General features: G+C 31.1%; 3 protein-coding genes across 3 annotated transcripts; 2 read left to right on the forward strand and 1 right to left on the reverse strand.

Moving 5' to 3' along the window:
• Positions 1-1,396: 1,396 nt before the first annotated feature.
• LOC123696959 (circadian clock-controlled protein daywake-like) lies at positions 1,397-13,489 on the forward strand. Its single transcript, XM_045643356.1, has 6 exons — positions 1,397-1,508; positions 7,593-7,698; positions 8,985-9,098; positions 12,320-12,450; positions 12,534-12,689; positions 13,038-13,489. The coding sequence occupies exons 1-6, from the start codon at positions 1,454-1,456 to the stop codon at positions 13,187-13,189; spliced, it is 714 nt and encodes a 237-aa protein (XP_045499312.1). The 5' UTR covers positions 1,397-1,453; the 3' UTR covers positions 13,190-13,489.
• Positions 13,490-14,182: 693 nt separating this feature from the next.
• Positions 14,183-15,279, forward strand: LOC123696728 (ribonuclease P protein subunit p40-like). Its single transcript, XM_045643089.1, has one exon. It carries the CDS (start codon positions 14,250-14,252, stop codon positions 15,270-15,272), a length of 1,023 nt encoding a protein of 340 aa, XP_045499045.1. The 5' UTR covers positions 14,183-14,249; the 3' UTR covers positions 15,273-15,279.
• A 448-nt stretch (positions 15,280-15,727) lies between these two features.
• On the reverse strand, positions 15,728-19,757 carry LOC123696798 (superoxide dismutase [Cu-Zn]). Its single transcript, XM_045643165.1, has 4 exons — positions 19,553-19,757; positions 19,154-19,204; positions 17,218-17,388; positions 15,728-16,306 (listed from the first exon to the last, which is right to left on the reverse strand). The coding sequence occupies exons 1-4, from the start codon at positions 19,616-19,618 to the stop codon at positions 16,127-16,129; spliced, it is 468 nt and encodes a 155-aa protein (XP_045499121.1). The 5' UTR covers positions 19,619-19,757; the 3' UTR covers positions 15,728-16,126.
• Positions 19,758-22,015: the final 2,258 nt, after the last annotated feature.

The raw sequence follows: 22,015 nt of genomic DNA on the forward strand, positions 1-22,015 counted from the left end.
ACGAGACTCAGAAAATTTCAATATCATAATTAACTATACAATCACTACATAGTATATGTATAAAACAAAGTCGCTTTCTCTGTCCCTATGTCCCTTTGTATGCTTAAATCTTTAAAACTACGCAACGGATTTTGATGCGGTTTTTTTTAAAGATGATTCAAGAGGAAGGTTTTAGTATATAATTTATTAGGTTTTAGACAAAGTGGGCGAAGCCGCGGGCGGTAAGCTAGTTAATAAACTTGAATTTTGAATTATAATAATAATTCAAACAGTCGATATAAAAACTCTGTTAAATAAATATTTGACTTGATATTTGATACAAACTTTGTTCATATAGTTTGAAATCTCTGTATTTTTAAATCTTTTAAACAGAATCTGTTGCAATGTTATAAATTGCACTAAACACAAGCCAATAGGTTGTCTAGACGAGTATGCAAAAATCAAAATAGATTTTCGATTTAATTAAATTTATTATCCTCATAACTTCATAACATAGCTTAAGACCAGAAAAATAACATAGAAATCACATGGGAACAGGAACTATGCGGGTTTTTCTTTGAGCACGTATAATGTACTTACAATGCAGTGATACAAAATAATGTACCTATTCGTAGGTTGAAGAACCTAGTAAAAATATTCTCTTCCTCCTTGGACATAAATCCACAAATTGATTTAACCAACGTTGTCAAAAGGACGGAAGTGTCCAATTTGTAACGCATTGTTTTATCTTGTTAAGTATGTTGTTGTAAGTTGAATGTATAATCTTATTATGATTAATAGGTTCTACAAAATAGTCGATTAACAGACCCTTATGTGGAACCGAATACAATAGACGAACAGCCAAAACAATCTTAAATAATAGGAAACTTTAGCAAAAAATACAGCAAAAAGGTTAAAGCTGTTTCGAAGTTTTGCAAGCTACAGGAATATTTGTTTTTAGGAAAATTGTTATGTACCTGTTATGGATTTTTTTATAATATTTAAGAAATATTTCTAGCATAAAACGCATTTCTCCTTGGTACAGGGGTGCAAACGTGAGCGCAAAAACGGTCCTGAATTCGATTTCCGGTTTCGAAGAAAAATGCAAGCATGACAGAGAGGGCTGATTACTTTTTTGTATATTAAATAAAATTGATCAGCGAAACAGTTGTCTAATGCATCTGCTTCATAGGGATATAGGAATAAAGGGACTCTCTCCTTTTTTTAATATATTTTCATTTGAGAAAAATCATTATATATTTAGGGAATTAAAATATTTAAACATCTTATGTTTACGAAACAATCTTTTAATTCTTTCGAATATCAAGGCAAAAATAGACATTAAATAAAACATCCAGTTCAACCACATACCCGTAACTTGAATGACAGTGACACTGGCGTGACGTCACAGCGAGCATATAAGTCAGGTTTCTGAGCGGCTCTCATCACTACATAGTGACAACCTATATACAAAATGTTCCGGGTGTTGTATTTACTTGGACTTTTCTTAAGTGTAAATAGTGCTGCAGGTGAGTTTTATTTATGTTAAAGTAACTAGTTAGTTGTGAAAAATCCTGGATTTTTTAGTGCCGGTAACATATAATTCGGGATAGGAACGGGATGATTTTGGAAATATTCTTATGAAATTTAATATTTGTAAATTTGTATCTGCAAAGAGAGTTTTTTTGTACGAAAAGTATAGAAAATATTTTTGTGTTACCCTTCTCTGTAATATTTTTGTTAGCTTTTATTGGCTAAGGTCAAATAGGAAGTTTTTGTAGTAAGTATAACTTAGCTATATTCTATTGTATGAATCTAGAGTGTACTTTGAAAGCTCTTCTACAAAGCTTCATTACAATTTAACGATTCGTTTTTAACCGACATTCAGGAAAACTCTATTTTAAATTTCTAGTTTATTTTTTTTCTACTTTGAAGCGATTAAATTAAAAACGATAGCCAATAAGTTGTGCACGTTGCAGGAATGGAGTTGGTCTGATATGGAGTTTATATTATTCTGTTTATATTTTACTAGCCGCCCGCGCACGTTTCCAAATAAAAACTCGCATAGTATTATTCTTTGTGTTAATCCAAGTTACTCTCTATATGTGTGCTAAATTTCATTGTTATCGATTCAGTAGTATTTGCGTGAAAGAGTAACAATCATACACACCTACACATACACATACATCCATCCTCACAAACTTTCGCGTTAATGATATTTGTAGAATTTCAATTGTTTTTTTTTTCTACTTTGAAGCGATTAAAAACGATAGTGAATAAGGATGTGAATAAATTTCTGTTCATTATGTTTGTTTAATAAATGCACTGAGGTTATATAATTAGGTATTATGAGAAATCCTGCGAACCTGATTCCAATCTTATGATTGTATCTAACTGCAATTATAAAATGTTTTAGAAGTTAATCAACAATTTAATATTCATATAAAATTTAAATTTATTTCAACATTTCATTAATAAAAAAATATTTTTATATTTAGGATGCTAATTCGTATTCAATGTTACTTTTGTGAAGAAGCTTGTATTTAATTAGTTTAACCTAATACCTTTAAAAAATATTGAAGCCTGAAAATCTCTTTGGAGTTTTCTATTAGCGCATCTTTTGTTGAATCACTTATTTTCTTAGCGAATGTGTGGAAATAGTTTTTCGCGATTTCTGACTTTTCTAGTACTCATACCTCAGTTGGTCTTTTAGAGTGTTTTGATCCCCATGAGAAACTGGGTCGATTGGCATCAAAAAAATTTTTTTTTAAAACTGCCGATTTCCTTGCTGACCGTACATTTTTTCAAAAATCTGTGAATGCAGATTAAAATTTCTCAAGAATTTAAGGATAGTCTCCTAAGAATGTTTTCATGTAGCTACAACGGTTAAGGTACCTGCCCTTCATGCCCCATCTTAACCTTCCACCCTATATACAGGGTGTAATCGTTAAGTGTGCACAGGCGATTATTCCGTAACTATTACAGATATCAAAAAACTTTAAACTGATATCGAAAGTATTTAACCTAATGAGTAAAATGGCCATAATAATTTTTTAAAAATAAAACGAGAAATATTTAAAAAATTAACTTGAAACCCTCCCATACATTTAGTATGAGATACGAATATCCCATGTACATGGGTTGATCCAAAAGTAATGATAATCAATATTAAACAAGGTCATTAGAGTTATAATAATTATGTAGTTCTCTAGATAGTCTTCTAACTAGAAAATATACTTCAAATTTTTTTTTCCTAAACTTAAAAAAAAACTTTGACTTCATCCACAAAAACCCCTCCACGCGGCCATCACTTCGCTGTCGTCTTAAAATAATTTATTGCTAAGAAAGTGTTTCTTGTGCCGAGGAAAGAGATAAAAGTAAATAGGAGCTAGATCTAAAAAATAGGGTAGGTGTTCAAGCATTTCGAATGCCGATTTTTGAATGGCAGCCATCGCAACTGACGCTTTGTGATCTGGTGCGTTGTCTTGGTGAAACAGCGTTCAGGTCCGCAGTTTGCCATGTCTCTTTTCCTTACTAACCTATTGCAATCTTTTAATTTGGTCTGTTTAGTAAGAGCCCAATAAAGTGGCTACCTTTTTAAAATATTCCACCGTAATTATTCCTTCAGCGTCTCAAAAAACTACCGCTTTAATCTAACCTACTGATTTTCACTTTGAATTTCTTCATCGTCACTTTGTAAGCTCGCATCCAGAACATTGATTGTTTTTTGGTTTCAGCATAAACATGGTGAACTCGGGTAACGTCCATGATCACAAAACGTGACAAAAAATTATCCTGATATCATTAAAAATATAGAAATTTACCCTCTACATGTCGAATCGTTGTTTCTTCTTTTCGTCGGGAAACATTCTGGCACGCACGGTTCACATTCAAATTAATGTAAATAATTGGAAACGTGGCCTGTTGATATGATTTTTTTGTGATTACTTAGTGAATACATGAGCAAGCAAAAAACATTTATTTTATATTTTTATGTGCACAGGAAATACCCAATTATCATTACTTTTGGATCAACCTAGTACATTTTATATGAAAGATTTTAGCTTTTTCTTTCTTTTTTGGTTTTCTCCTTTAACTACTTCGCAAATTTGAAGGGAAGTTCATTTAGAAACTGTAAATAGAGCTCCTCATTGTATTGCACAATGAGGACATCACTTCGAAAATCTGATATGAATACAAAATGTATGGGAAATAACATGTATGGGAGCGTTTAATGTAACATTTTTGGCTATTTCTCGTTTTATTTTTAAAAATTTATTATGGCCATTTTACTCATTAGGTTAAGTACTTTCGATATCAGTTTAAAGTTTTTTGGTATCTGCAATAGTTACGGAATAATCGCTTGTGCACACTTAACGATTACACCCTGTATATAACCTAAGTATAAAACACGAAATTATTCGTAAATAATAATTTAAAGTTCATTTTATTTGATTTCATAAAATAATAAAATAAATAAATAAAAACATTTATTTCTCTCTCTCTCACAAGGATTAAAAATTTAACAATAAATGAATAATACACAATATAATCCATACTAATATTATTATAAATGCGAAAGTAACTCTGTCTGTCTGTCTGTTACTCAATCACGCCTAAACTACTGAACCAATTTGCATGAAATTTGGTATAGAGATATTTTGATACCCGAGAAAGGACATAGGCTACTTTTTACCCCTGGAAATAGGATAGGTTTTATCCCGGAAATCCCACGGGAACGGGAACTATGCGGGTTTTTCTTTGAATGCGCGGGCGAAGCTGCGGGTGGAAAGCTAGTAATATTATATTTGCCTAATATGAGAGCCTTATGAGAGCTGTTATGACATATTTAACTAAGATACAATTGTAATGTATTATAAATAAACGTTGTTTTTGGAAAGGATAGTTAAAAAGGCCCATAATTTCGTTAATTTGAGCATGAAATATTACGTATTTTTTGAACGGAAATAATTGCCTGTTCTAATAAATTATTGTTATATATTATTTGCTATTTTTAATTTATTGATTAAGTCGAGCTTCGTAGCTCTTGAATATCAGTATACACTATACAATGGTACCTATATTATTTACTAGCTTACCGCCCGCGGTTTCGCCCGCTTTTTTTAAAACCTAATAAGTAATATACTAAAACCTTCCTCTGGAATAACTCTATCTATTAAAAACACCGCATTAAAATCCGTTGCGTATAGTTTTAAAGATTTAAGCATATAAAGGGACATAGGGATTAGGGACAGAGAAAGCGACTTTGTTTTATACTATGTAGTGATATGAAAATGATGATTTATTTTTCCGCGTTTCAAAAAAAAAGGTATATGTAAGTAATTAATAGTTATTATTGACAAATGATAATCGGACAAATTAATATCAATTTAATTAATTCTGATTAAATCCGTTAACCTTGAACTGCACCTGCACAAAAAAACTATAAAAATAATTTAAAATAAATCATATACCTACTAAATAAACTATTATTATAATCAAGTTATTTCTGTCTATAGTTTTTTGTTTTATTATAACGAGATGTTCTGATCAAAGCAAGTAATTATTTAGATCTTGACTTAGGTCGATATTATTATCTATATATCTAAAAATAGACCATGAAAATAATAACAGTACAGTAAATTTAGTAAAATTAAATATAAGATAGATAAATTTTTAATATTAATTTTACCTGTAGATGAATGGGCCGTTATTATTATTATAGTATTGGTTTTATTATTGTTATAATTGCCTCAGTTATTTTATGAAAAGCATGAAAGTTTTACGTGTTTCACCGTAACACAGAAAAGTACGATCCTTGATACGGAAGTTTGAGTTACGGTTGCTTTGAGTGATAACGAATTATATTCACATGTTCTTTTACTATCTTTCTTTTGTGAAAAAAAAATCCTGCCCAGTAAATTATGTTTAGAATAAACAGTAGGTATTCACAATAAGATTTATTTTTAGCTATTATTCCGTATTTTATATTCATATTTTTATCTGTTACCTCGATTTATACAATAAAATGTTACGATTAAATTTTTCAACAAAACTGGACATTCTAAAATGTATTTATAATGTTATATTCCAAGAACTACATTTATATTTATAAGGACGTGAACTTGAACGGCATTATGTGAACTTTATAATGTCATTTTAAAATTAACCTTGTTGAATTTGTCGAGGATTATTGTATAGGCACTGATCAAAGGTTGGATAGACAATGCTAAGTAACAGGTAGAGGTATACGGAAAATGTTATAATATACTTATTATTTACTAGCTTTTCGCCTGCGGTCTCGCACGCATAATTCCTCAGTGAAGATGCAGCTTTTTTAATGGCGAAATAATTTTTTGAAATCGATCCAGTAGTTAATGCGTGACAACCATGCATACATACACATAATTACAAACCTTTCCTCTTTATAATATTAGTATAATAATAACTGGCTTTTTACGCGCGGTTTCGTCCCTTGCTAATGTCATGTTTCGCCGCGATAAGGCTCTATCACTCTCTAGCTTCGTAAATATATCTCCAGACACAAAAAAAAAATTGGTAGGTAGGTACGTTGCACCGTAAAAGATAAATAAAAAAACAAGCTTATATTAATATTTTTTTACTAGAATATATTGAATTGTGTGTATTTAAAAAAAAACATATACCTTAAAATAGAATTATAGAAATGTAGAGCGGTTCACGGGTAATCCATTTTCAAAGTTAGGGCAAGCGATAATTTATGTAATACTAGCGGTCCTCCCCGGCTTCGCCTGTGGTACATATGAAAAATAGATGTTGGCCGATTCTCAGACTTACCCGATATGCACAGAAAATTTCATGAGAATCGGTCCAGCCGTTTCGGAGGTGTATGGCAACGAAAACTGTGACACGAGAATTTTATATATTAGAAGAGATATAGGTTCGGATTTAGTATGCCTGAACGTATATTTATGTATGAATTGTGACGTCATTAAGTTGTTCCATTGATGCAAGTTATATAGGAACTCAATTAACTTACAATGTAAGCAATTGTGTTGGTAGTTTTAAAAGTAGTTTAAGTTATGATAAGTGTTTAGGTTTATTGTGCCCTGTACATTTATTACTAAATGGATTTTTAAAAACTTTGGATTATGTATTATGAATTGGCAACATACGTTTTATTTAGGTTGTTACGTGTTATAATCGTAATTAATAAATTTGCCGCCAATATTATCAAATTAACACTGCGCTAATAACATTGTTTGAACCTCAAATTATATTTTTTTTTATTTAAAAGTTTTAAGTATTTCCAAAATTATAACTAAATTCTTTAAACAAACAAACAAACAAACAAAAATACTTTATTGTGCACCAATAAATAAAAAAATTACAAGAGTAAATATATAAAATAAATAGACACAGTTGAGCACAACAGGCGGTCTTATCGCTAAGACAGTGATCTCTTCCAGACAACCTGGTGGTCAAGGAAAAACAATTCTTTATGTAAATTCTACAAATTCTTTTTTTTATATAAATCCAACTATATAAGGCTCTATACAATAATAAATTAATATTAGTTAGGAAGTTAGGATTTGTCTTTGTATAGCATTATTATAAACTTGTATTTGTTACAGCACCATTCATAAAGCCATGCAAAAATGGCGACTCAGCCTGCGTCTTGGCGTCCGCCAAGGCGGCAGTTCCCTTCTTCCTGTCTGGTGTTCCCGAATTGGGAATCAGGTAAATAGTTATTAATTATATCATTTAAATGTTTTTGATATGAATAAGGTATTAATTATTTGCGATGTTTGCGTTTGAAAGGTAGACGAGTTTGTGATTGTATGAGAGCTATTTTATGAGGAAGTGAAAATTATCTTATTATGATTAACTGATATTATGTCTGTTAAACTGATAAAATAGCTCGGAAACTTATATTTGGTAAATAATTGTAAACTTTTATATAAATTACATTGTTATTATATTATGTGGACACACAAGATTAAAGTGGATTTTGAGGTTAATTGGGAATTCCATTCAATGAAAGGAAGATAAAAATATGTTAAGAATTCGATTGTAATTTCTCTTGCACTATCTCTAACAATAATACCGCATTACTCTAATTTATTTTTATACTTAAATGATAGTACCAAAGGTCGTTAAACTTAACACAAACGACCAAAGGCTAAATGCCTTCAATCCATACTCGTCGCGAGTAAGGCAAACGGGTTAGTATCACCTTGAGTGGATTATAATAATCCTAGCTCACTCTACGACCTATATTTTTGCATTAAATCGAAATGTTTATTGTTTTAATTAACCAAGTTTTTGTGACCTTAATTCTTATCTTTTTAAGAAACTAACATCCTTGGTGAGAGGACAAAGTTGAGTCTAATTAGTTGAACAATATGAAAACTGAATTTAAAAATATATATGTGCTCAGCACCGAAACAATATAAAGAATAGTGTTTTTTTGTATAAAACTTATTATTGGTAGGTAGCTACTTAATTATAATTAAGCTTTGAAATATATGTTTTCCTTATAGTTAAGTTCAGAAACATCCTCATAAAGTTTTTTTTTTTGATATTGCTTACACAATTTATATGAATATTTTAACGATTTTAATTAATAATGTTCTATCATAATCAGGATTGCATCAATGTTTCAATATTATTTGATCTATTTCTAATCTGCAAGATTTTTGGTGGGTTATTGACAGAAATATTGACCCGTCCGACTAGGGCCCTTCCGGCCTCCTCCACTCAAGCGACAGCCCAAGCCGGGGTTCGAGATCCCCGTCAAGGGGGGACGCCCTTGGGCATGTCGCTACCAGGGTGAACCTTCAGTTCACCCACGCGTCCGAGCCCTTCTGGCTAACATTGAGAGACACCACACAAAAAAAATTGAAACATAATCAAAAACAACAAACAGCTTTTAATAGAAAATGGATTACTGGATCAATTTTATGATTGATTAATTATTAACAGAAATAACTTCAACAAAAATTAAATATATTCTTTCTTTACAGTCCCATGGACCCCATGCACATTGACGTCATCAAGAGTGACCAGGGCGGTTTGCAGCTCCTCTTCAAAGATACCATCATGACTGGCATCAAGTCTTGCTCCTTTGAGACTGTGAAGTAAGTTGCAAATGTCTATTGTTAATGTACCTACTTACATTTTATATTTAACGTGAGGACTTCTCAATTTCGGAGGGTTGTAAGGGTTATTAAGATACGTTACCTATTAGACACTATAATATTAAAGTCTCCACTAGGTTAGTAGGTATTTTCAGTATATCTTATTTAAAATGTATATTGTGAATAATATAATGTCATAAATATAATATGTACTGTAAGTATATAATATAAAGCTATGCTCGCGACATTGCGTGGGAATCGATAAGGATCAGTTTTTACCACATAATTTTTTATTTATGCTCTGCTCTTATGTAAATTTTTAAGTCAAGAAAAAATTCTAGGAACCTAAGTAAAAAAAACCTGACGACTGTGATTATTAAATATTTTTTATCCTTTCCTTGTTTTGAACAGCCCGCGATGGCGATTGGATAACTTTTTATACGTTTCTTATATCGATATTAATATTTTACACGTATTATTATTTATAATAGGATTATATCTCTTGTGTTTGTGTGAATCTCGTTTTTATTTAATTCTGTAGTTTGTTGCTATGGCTCAAATAAAAACAGGTATTGTTAGTCTATCGGCAGAAATTTCGAAATATTCATAAGGATCAAGGCTAAAACTACTATTATAGAAACAGTGTATAATTATTATAAACATATTTTTATAACTAAATTGCTTCTACGCTGATTTCTATTCGCTAGAAGCTTCAATTTGAAATTAATGAACATTTATCTGCAAAAACATAAATAATATCTGCATAAATAAATAAATAAAAACCATCTTTCGATGTGTCATAGCTGCTACATAGCTGTATCTATAATATTTATGTCTTCACGTGAACCCGTCTCTGGGAGCGAAATTCTGTCAATAGAACTATTTTTTTTTTATAAATTTATAAAGAATAGAAAAAATTCGATCACGAGACGGGACTCGAACCCGCATCCTTTCGCGCCATTCCGGGGCGGATGCCTGACCAACTCATTGATCGAATTCATTCTATTCTTTCAGTTTTATGTGTCTTAAGGGACACACCGCGCCCCATCTATTGAGATGATATTTTTTTTATGTCAGAGCAAGCAAAGGGGCAGATGGGCCACCTGATGTTATGTGGTCACCACCGCCCATAAACACTTGTAACACTAGAAGTGTAGCAGGTGCTTTGCCGGCATTTTATGGACAAATAAGCTCTGTTCTTGAAGGCCCCAATGTCGTAGTTGTTCGGGAACAAGCCGTTGGCAAATCGTTCCAAAGTTTTTTATTATCATGATAGTGCAAACGTGACCTTATTCATGTAGCCTAAGAAAAATTAGCATTCCGTATTTTCCTCTAACCTCAGCTGTCATAATAGTGTGATGTAATTTTATAATATATTGAATTGGAACAATGTATGATTACGTGTTAATTAAAAGAAAATTGAACTAGATACTATTGAAAGATGTGTTTAAAGCGCTATGGTCGCATGTCATTTCTTTGTATTTTAATAGAGAATAATGATAATTAATTAATTAGCTATCTGTCGCGTGAGGTCTTTATATCTACTGAATTCTTACATGCAATTTGTGTGTAGGTAAGGTAATTATAACAATAGGTACCTATATTTGATAAGAAAGACGTTCCGCGTCTTTCATTTAGTTTCCAAATAGAATACAATTCTCAAGAGGTCGATTAATGAAATAGCTCTACTATAGGTAATCTAGATTTTTGCCATGAAAAAATTTATCAAAAATCAAAATATAATTAATATTATCGTACCTAGTACTTATTAGTACTTATTTTCATCTGCAAAGGATAATAGAAGGACGTAGGGAACTATAATATTATTCACGTTATTGGAATTTACATATACTTATCTAAATTCACTGATCTGTTAATACAACTTGATAAAGACAGCTCTCCTCCATATAACGTAAAATTAAACGCAACAGAAAAAACTCTATTAAACTATTAATAAAATGGACATGCGCGAAGAATAATTGTTAGCATAATTGGATTAATTGCTTTGTCATTTTGTTAGATAGTTACGGATCTATCTTGATAACTTGATAATAATTTAATTACAATTCTTGCTAAACACCGTATTTTCTGGAGTTGTTTAAAATATTCTGGAGATATTAAAAATATTGGAATTTGGAATTGGAATTAAAATATGGTGGGATTTTCATATTCATAGAGTACAGAGTAGGCAGGTAGTTAAATAAATTAGTATTTTAAAAATTGCTAAATAAAATCGATAAAACATCCTACCCCAATCTATTGTAACATATTAATGTATCTATGAATTCAAATAAAGATTTTATTTATTTATTTATTTTGTCAACATAACATATGTATATCTCGACAAAATATTAATAGTTTTTAGGTGACTAAATGTGAAATGAATCGACATACTCAATTACTTAGATACCTACATTTCATGAATAAAAAATTACTTTAAATAATTAATTACAAAAATATCGTCTCATTTATTTTTCTTTCTTCGTGGAAGCGCTATAAATAGATATAATATTTGACTAGGTACTTTTTAGGGATTTTCAGGAATTGAGTATTTTTATTACTTACTTGCGAGTTGCGTGTATTTTACTATGAAGTACGATCATTATATTATAACGAACCCTTCAGGTGTATTCTTTAGTATGACACATCAAGGCTGACGATGATGGTGACTGCACTATATAAATATTGTCACAGCTTATTTGCATTTTATTGCATAACTATGTTAGTCTACTACCTATGTACCTACGTAGCATATTCTAACTTACCATTGTTAGGTTATAGGTACTGTATACATGGGTAATTTAACTTTTTAGGTTCTCTACGTCAAACATAATGTTTATCTACTTGTAAAGAAAAAGTGTTTTACACAGTTAAATATCTATTCAAGAATTTCAAATAGGTACCTGCGTCCTGCATATAACCCTTTCTGTATTTAAGCTACTTACTACTACCTACTTAACTGCAATCAGTTTTATAATATTATATGAATCGTGATATGTAGTAATCGTCATAATAATACACTGATACTTGTTTGTTATGGTTTGTTAGATATACAGGAGAAGTATTTGTATTTACTAATTAATTATTATTAGAAAAATACTCACAATAAATTACCTATTTTTGCTCCTTGTTAACATTTTCCTCGTTTGTTTACATAAGCTTAGAGTTTTATCATTGTATAAGTGTTTAATGTGTTTTAACTATACTTTCCGTTTTTACAGACACGACTTGGTGAAAATGAAACAAATCATAACGATGAAGTGTAACTTGAAGCTGAAAGGAAACTACAAGCTGTCCGGCCAGCTGCTCATCCTGCCAGTCCAGGGAAATGGAGAATACAGCATCAATATCCGTAAGATAATTATTTAATAATATTTTATTCGAATACATATTTTTAATTCCTTCCAAGATATATAAACTTATTGTAATTTACAGGTGACATCGTGATCAAGGTGGTGAGCGAGCTCACAACAGTGACGGGCGCTGATGGCAAACCACATTGGCACATTAAGAAGTGGAAGGATTCTTATAACGTACAGACTGGTGCCTCGTTCGCTTTCGAGAACTTGTTCAATGGAAACAATGCTTTGGGTACGTTCATATATTACTAGTAAAGCTAATTAGATAGATGCTTAGTGTAGTAATGAATAAATTCTTCAAAGTAGATGTCAAATGTGATATTATGTTCATAATTTATGTTTTGCCTACATACCTACCTAAAATCAGGAAATTATTATCGTGGCAAGCCTGCAGAACAGTATTTTTTACGTTTTGTAAATAGTTTTGTTTAAGTAGTTATACTTATCCAATATTTCATAATTAGATATCAATAATCTATAAAGCTTTAAAGTTTAACTAAGAAATATTGTCACAAAGTTATTATTTTAAAGTTCCTTGATTTTTTTAATGTCTTTACTAATCCGATCATTATTCTTTCAGCACAACCAGTACTAGAATTCGCAAACAGCAACTGGAAGGATGTGATGCAAGAAATCGCGCCTCCCATCGTTCACGCGATTTTGGAGCGGATCGTCGCTGGAGTGGAAGCGCTGTACAAAGCTGTACCCGCTGAAGAACTCAACTTAGCTTAATTTGTTAATTATTTAAATAACTAACAATAAATACCGCGGCATTTTTAAATTAGCACTTAGGACCCGACTGGAAGGCGTCTACGAAACGAACAAGTATTATTGTATTTATTGCGATAACATTTCGTACAATTAATATAATTTTATTTTGGCTGGAACAAAATATATCCTTGTAGGAACTTATAATTCTCTTCTATTGTTAATAAGTTGTTTGGTTATTGTTGTTATGCACTCAATCATAGTACAATAAAGTAGATAATAGTTAAAAGTAGATGAGATAGAAATAAATAATAAAAAATAAAATATGTGTTTTAATGCCTTATAAATTCACCTACTTTTAACAGACTTTTTCGTTAATATGCTTTAAAGCAGGAGGTACCTATTCCATCATTCCATGGTATAAATCTGACCAGGAAACATCCAGGAAACAGGAACAGGATGGACTAGCTCCTACTTCCTAGCTCTTTTCTTTACAATAAATTCCGAACTGTAAAAACTGTTACAATGCTGAATGCAATGATCTTACAATTCCTAATAAATAATAATGATCTGTCTGATCATATTATTCAGAATCACTTCAGAATACATGTTTAAATTTGCGTTGAAACACAATCAAAGAGTATAGTAACTATTTAAAAGGATTATTACCTAACACAATTATTACCTAATCATAACTACTAACTAGTGGTGGACGGTGGTAGTATAATAAATACGAGCATGATTTATTAAAAAAAATACAAGCATTAACTCCATACATAAACTAGGTATATTATTATAAGATTATAATATTACATTATGTATTATGGACAAATGTATGGATATGCGACATTTTTTTTTCAAATCTCACCGCGAAATCTCAAAACAGATTAAAATCACATATTCAGTCGACAGATAGATCAAACAAAAAAATATGTCAGATTTGACACCTAGCTAAAGTCTAAACGCAGAAATGTCAGTGAATTTCTGTCACAACAAGTCCAAAACAAGTCAATGGTGGTCAATGCGGCATGAAAAAATTCTTATTTAGAGAATAAATATTGTCATTTTTATACTTTTAAGCAAGATGCTTTGCCCTGAAGTAAATAATTTTCCACCGCCAAAAACTACGTGTACAGTGCGGAAAAACTTAAATATAGAGAAAACAGAAACCATAATAAACTTGAATAACTTTTATAGAAGTGCTATAATAACTTTTCCTGATGAATTAAATGTACCGAGTTTTATTCAAGAGTGTTTTCTAGATGACAGTGATTACTACAAGATCTTAAATTGTCCTGTGGTTGAGTTTATTGATCCCGTCTTCATCGAAACTTTCGTACGAAAAGGGAGGTTATATTGTTTATCAGTTAATAAAAGTTGTATAACTCACAACAGCGTCGCAATAACACCAGATGGAATATTAACATTGAATATAACAGATTATGTTTATCAGACGCTTGGTTTGGAAGGAATAAAGAGGCCGCATAATTTTCACGAAGTTCGGATAGATTTAAAAGATATAAAGCGGAGTGAAAAGTTAAAAAATGCTTTAAGCAAGTTAGAGCTGTTTAATTTCTATATATCTTGGGAGCCACACGATGAAAACATATGCCCGTCTACAATAGCAAAATACTTTAGTGATAAAAACTACACATTGTCACAACATGCCTTACAAGCTAAAAATCTATCTCCGGAGGTTACCACAATACCATCTCTAATTGAAATAGATATAGATGAAGTAGTCGAATGGTTGGGGATGCTAGCACACAACGCTAATTTGACACCAGAAGAGAATTACATAAGTGCATACTATGTACCAGATAGTGGAACAAATTTGCAGTCAACGAGAGTTGCAGTACTTATCATAAAGGGGTTTATGACACCGAATATAATGAATAAAGCATGCAAGGCAATATCGGAATATGTTTTAACTAGAGAACTAGAGAATTACTGGGCAGCATTGAGCATACAAACTGTGGAAGAAAGTCTATATCAATGGAATTTTAGCAGTCAAAGAATGTTCCAATCACACAACTCATCTTGTAATATATTTTTTACACACAATGATCAAGTCATTTACTCTGTAGGACAATTAAAGTATTCTTGATAAATCATATTGTGTAATTTATTTGTTCCTTGAACGAGGCCTTAAAAAAACTTACATAAAATTCAATATTTAATTTTATATTATTTTTGTACATACTACCTTACTGCTACTAGTGTATTTTCAGGATAAGGATATATTATGGAATTTTAATATGCGGCAGTGACATCAATAATAATTAGGGTTGCGTAATGAATGAATGATTACTGGGCTCCTCAATCTCTTTAACAAATGAATTGTATACCAAATTAAACATCGATAGGAAAATGGAACATAACTATGCCTGCCCATAAGTGCAAGGGAGCACGCAATATACTCAATCCCGATTGCACCTATTACAACCCTGCGTGCAATGAATGTTCTCTTCGACTATAGTGCTTACATTGAATATAGAATATTCATGACATTGTTGGCAGGTCATCTAGTACTATCACTTACATTAAAAATAAAACAAAATATTATGTTCCATAATATTTATTTAGTAAACAAAACAAGAATATGGCAGACAGGATTTAAATACAATATATCCCTGCACCAAAATAACAAAAATCTGAAACACGAGATTTCAGGGAATGCTAAACACACCAATTATAAGTAGTTTATAATTTAGATTATGCTTAAAATATCTTTGATTACGCATCAAATTTTTAAAATGTTGCCAATATCAATTTCATCACACATACTATCAATCTTTGATAATATATTCCACACAACACCCTGTTATATCAATTATCATTCCACACACATCAAAATATTAACGAATTTATCATAGACTACAAACTATAGACAAAATTGGTACTGGCAACACTATTTGTTCAGTTTGGCGCCAATTTCAGGCGCTATTTTTTTTTTTTAATTTATTCAGCTTTGGCCAAACCAATGACTCCGCAGGCGATACGAGCTCCAGCATTGCCAGTGCTCTTGCTCAGTTCGTGGCCACCAACACCAAGATCATCTGGATCAGCATGGACAACTAAAGTGCGGCCGATAATGCTGTGGGGTCCGCTGAGGGAAATCTGCGAATCTTGGATGCACACCTGTTAAGTTGATATTTGTTTAGTAGTGTTATTGCTGATTAAAGATGAATTTGTGGTATTTTATATTTTTTAGCTTCATTAAATATTTAGAAAAAGTTAGTGAGTATAGAAGCTACATAAATTGTTATAGAATATTAAAAGAAGTTATGAGATTTAGAAATTAAAGATTTTTAATGGATCTTCAACGCAATATATTCATTTAATTATTTTCCCGACGTTTAATTTCTAAATGTATAATACTCGCTTATAATCAAACTAGAAAATACTAAGCTATGGGATATTGGAAATTAATTATGTCTTAGTTTCTAAATACTGATAAGATATATCAATTGTTTGAATAATCACTACCGCCACCTTTGTTTCACACATAGTTTGAATTTGTTTCCAAATAATCTTTTTTGTTTGTTTTTATTATTATAAAAACAACATAATAAATGCAAGTCACAATGGCTCATCATTTTAATATTGATCAAACTTCAAGGCCAATAACACAACTTCTACATTTAGAAAATGTTCAACTAAAAAATAGACAGAATAGATTTTAAAGCATTTGAATTTGAATGCTTTAAAACAAAATGCAGCAGAAATATATCAATCTTCCTAATTTTTGGATATCTTTCAAGTCACACAACTTCATTATATTCTTTCCACCCGCGGTTTCGCCCGCGTTTTCAAAGAAAAACCCGCATAGTTTCCGTTCCCGTGGGATTTTCGGGATAAAGCCTATGTGTTATGTGTTTATCCAAGTTACCCTCTATATGTGTGCTAAATTTCATTGTAATCGGTTCAGTAGTATTTGCGTGAAAGAGTAACACACACACATTCATCCTCCCAGACTTTCACATTTACAATATTATTAGGAAGTAGGATTAAGAACAAAGGATAAACATTATCATTCACTATCTACTTACTTTAGTAACACCCCCATCACTGTTGGCCTCAATGTTGCCCAGATCACCCACATGCCTCACGCTAGCATTGGGGGCTCCGTGCTCCTGTTTCAAAGGGTTGAAGTGAGGCCCCGCGGACGTGCAGCCATTGGTGTTGTCTCCGAACTCGTGGACGTGGAAACCATGCTTACCCTGAAATATAGACATCAGAAAATGAACAAGATTGTAAGAAATTGGCTAATATTACTATTTCTGATAACATGAATAACATATAAAAATTGGATGATTTTTGGAGATTAACTTAGTAACAGACAAACTTAGGACAGAAAATCGTATACAAATAAACTTAGTAGTAAAAGCCATTGGAATTTGTGTAAATCATTTTGTGATTTTTGAGAAACAGTTAATATAGAGAAAATAATAAATACCCCTATATTTGTGTCCCTTCCCAAGATAGTTTATATCATAGTCATTGACATAAAATTAACCTGCTATAAAGACTATGTATTATATGAAGACAAATAAATAATCTTTGTACCTACTTCTGATTTGCACACTTAATAATAAAACAAATCAGTTAAATAGCATAAATTTACATATTTAAATAATGTATTCTAATCAATGTTCAATGCTTTGTTACATCAGTATAAATGTTATAAACACCTGACCCAATAACCCAATGAGATCGATAAATTTTATTATAATACAGTGTAAACTCTATATAACGTCACATAAGGGACCGTGCATTTTTCGACGTTATAGAGAGTGGTCGTTAAATGGAAAGAAAGGGAAAATTGCATGATTGGTCCCGAGACAGGAATATTATTTTGACATTGCCTATGAAACCATGTTATCATCACTTGATCAAGGTCTTCATATTGAGGTTTCTTCAATTTTTTGGCAGATCGTCCATCTTCTTCGGCATGCAGAATTTTTTATTTAACGTGTAACTAACGAAAGCCAAGTAGTTGAGGTGAACATATGTAAGTTCATTCACACAACAAACAAACGACTGCATTTCTTAGAATCTTCGGTATGTCAGTAAAAAAGAATGTACACAACTACATTTTCATTGATTTCGGCAACTTAGTCAGTACTTCCTAGTAATTGGTAATGTCTTATTGTGGTCGTTAATTAGAGTGAGCGTGATGCTATATGGAGTGTATTATTGTATAGACAACAATATAAACCAACCAAAGTCGAGCAATCTTGATGTTATACGGAGTTTGACGTTAAATGGAGTGTCGTTATATAGAGTCTACACTGTATATTTAAATTCAAAACTTATTTTTACAAATTTCTGGACTTTTAAAATGTCCTTTTAATTGAAATCATGTACTATATAACTTTCTATAACTTTTAATATTCTATTGGTTAACAATTTACATAAAAATGACTTTTATATTTTAAGATTGAAGCAGATTTAAGTAAAAGTCATCAGTACTGCAATGCTCTGAAATTCTAGTTATCATTTAAATAATGAAGATAACAATTCAATGAGAATTTTAGTAGAGTATGGTTCAAATTACATATTCCAAATAAAAATAATCAAACCACAGTTTATAGAGTACAAGGTCATCTGACCCTCACTTAATATATTCTTATTTTTTGCCTTATCATTGTCATAAATATTCATATAGGTAGTTCATTTGCTTACATCATTGCAATTTCCTCTATATAATTTCAATTAACAATTTATTAGAAAAAAAAAAAGTATCTGAACTAAAAGAAACTATTTATTCCTGTCAAATTTAAACTGCCTGTAGCAAAGTCACTGTTTACCCATTTATGGGATAGAAGTTTCCCATAATAATTAATGGTTAAAGTCATGAATATCGCAAGTAGATATTAATCGGAATTGTAGATTACAGGAGTGTTTTTAAATTCTACCCCTTTCTATGAAAACATATTAATGTGTATTTTAAGTATTAAGTTATATTGAAAAACTGTAACTCACCTTAGAAAGACCTTTGACCTCTCCAGTTACAACTACAGGAGACTTATCATCCTGTAATACATAAGAATATGCTGATGAAACATAATAAAATGTTAACTCATTATTGCATAATATTGTGGTAGTATGGTTCATACACTGTAGCTTGAGGATATACCCATATACATAGATTGTAGTGAGAAGTAGATATTATTATCAATAGTTACGACTTAAGTTGCAGTGATAAAGCTTCTAGAAATTACTATGAGATTAAAATAAGATCGAACTTATTTTACCTCACGATAAGGACATGTGGTAATTTTTTATCATACCCATCTATGCGATAATTATTATTGTGTAAAATAAATACACTCTTTACGGGTTATTTACAAGGTCAATGAAGCGGAAAAAAAATAAACCTACCTTCTGATCGAAAAGCACGGTGCCGCTTACATCACCATTAAGCACGCAGACAGCTTTGACAGGCATTTTAAAATGTTAATTAATCAATATCAATTAGAATACAAGAAATTAATCTTCAATTTCACCGGCTATTCACAAATAATTAAAATCGGCGAATCGTTACTTCGTTCCAACTTCCACCTTGATAGCAATGACGTAAATGAATATAATTTTTATATGTCAAAGTCAAAACATGACATAGGTAACTACATACCAGTCGAAAAAAAGATTTTTATCATAAATTAATTTTGAAAAGTAAAATCTCTGTGTCTATATCTGTGGTCTATATATACTACACCAAGCACTTGTGCAAGCCAAGAAGCTTATATCTAATACACTGGAGATTTCGGTATGAACATTGACGTGTAACAAGAAAATATTGCCCAGTTCATGTTTTTTATCACTTTCACACCTAACTTAGTAGTGCCACTGTTAATACGAAGTTTTCCCAAGGCTACTATGTATGCTGTAATATTCTGTGCAAAAGGTTAGTTTTTGTACATGAGTTTGTTGATAAATTGCCAACAACGTCATTCAGAAGCATTGTTGGATGAGACAATTATTATTTATGCTAAATAAACTAAGTATCTGAACCAATTATTAAAAAGCGATACTCCCTGATTATGGGTAGTCACCATAATAAAATTGTAGCAACTCTCACTTTGTCAATATGGCATGTGTGTCAAAAAAATTGCGTCGCTTCGAATATTTAAGTTAATATTGTTGCTTATTTAATGAATATTTTCCGAATATAAAGAATGCATTGTATTGTGCAAAATTGCAGAAGTGTTTGGACACCAAATTCTGGCATAGAATTTCACAGGCAAGTGTATATTTACGTTATTTACAATATTCCTCAATACTCCTGCATTTACCTGTTTAGAATCATTTCAATGGCAAAAATTGTCTAATTTAGCATCATTTTAGTAAGCAGTCATGTTAAATTTGTTATTTCCCTAATACTTTATCATTTTTCAACAAGTTTTCAATAAACAGATTTAACAAGTAAGGTAACCATGATGACGAGTTTTTATGGATAGCGAAGAGAATATATTGTAATAACAATATTATGATGAAAATTTAGAACACCATTTTAAAGATTGTTACTAGTAATGAAACAACACATGACATCGGTATTGCACTCACATGTAGTTATAAGATTGTTCGTTTTTACATTGAAATTTATACTTTTTTAACTTACCTCATATTTTTTTTGTTTTACGTATTTCAGCTTTCCAAAAAGTAAAATAAAAAGAAATATATGTGCCCATCAAGGTTACTGAGGATTACGACCCAGAAAAAAATACCTTTTTAAAAATAAACTTTGTAAAGTTAGCTGAAATTTGTGCAAGGCTGCTATAAACAGTTTTTCTTTGATGATTCTGGCTTGAAATTGACCCGTCGAAGCAACGCGTTTAAAAAGAAGATCTGAGTAGCTAACAATTTGGTAAACAGCATCTGATGCAAAACACAACTTTCCTCTATTTACAAAGGATGTTAATGCTATATATCGGTTCATATCCAAGCTTTGTAGCCAAAAATTATTTATAACTATCATTCTATACCAATTAAAATTGTATGTACCTACCTATAAAGTATGACCATAATATTATAATATAAATACTGTTAAAAATATATGTCGTTATTATTTATAGACCATGATTTTTAGTTTTTTCTATTTTGAAAAATCCTGAATTTACAAACCAGCGTGGTCACTCGACAGAAAGAGACAAAAAACATGACTGACGTCATTGAATGTCATAGTTTCTTGTTTCAAGTTAATGGTCATAGTGCAATCTCCAGTGTATTAGACTAAGAGCAATTAACCTATAGAGTTCTTATATTAAGACAGAACAAAATACATATTTTCTAATCTACTTACTCTTAGTCATTAACAGCATAAGCCAGATTGAGATAGCGATAGAGTATCTGCACTGTCTTCAAACGTAGCGCGCCGGCCGCGGCAGTCAGTTTGTTTTCCAACCAGCTGGTGGGCTCAGTGCGTCAAGTGTTTTTAACGAAATATTTAGAAAATATAAAGTGTACAGTGTTTCTTTTTATTTGTCAGTGTGCTAAAATAACTATTGTATGTTTAGCAACCGGCTATCACTAGTCGAATGGGAGTTTTGGATAAAAACAATGTAAAAATATCTTTCCATCGGTAAGTGATTTTCAGCAAATTGATAAATATTTATGTTTTAAACCTATTTGAAGGTTTTATCAAGCGCTTTTTTGTAATTTTATGTTGTAACTGTAACATTTACCCACTTTATGGGGTTGTGGATTAAAAAATAATGAAATAATTTTTAAAAAACGTCACAATAATATCACGTTTGGCATTTTGTTTACCACCGTAGTGTTGTAACACATCTAGCGTATATTATCGATTTATGACAAAAAAATCTATTTCATATTAACGTTGAT

Source organism: Colias croceus, chromosome 13 (genome assembly GCF_905220415.1).
Source record: "Colias croceus chromosome 13, ilColCroc2.1".
NCBI lineage: Eukaryota > Metazoa > Arthropoda > Insecta > Lepidoptera > Pieridae > Colias > Colias croceus.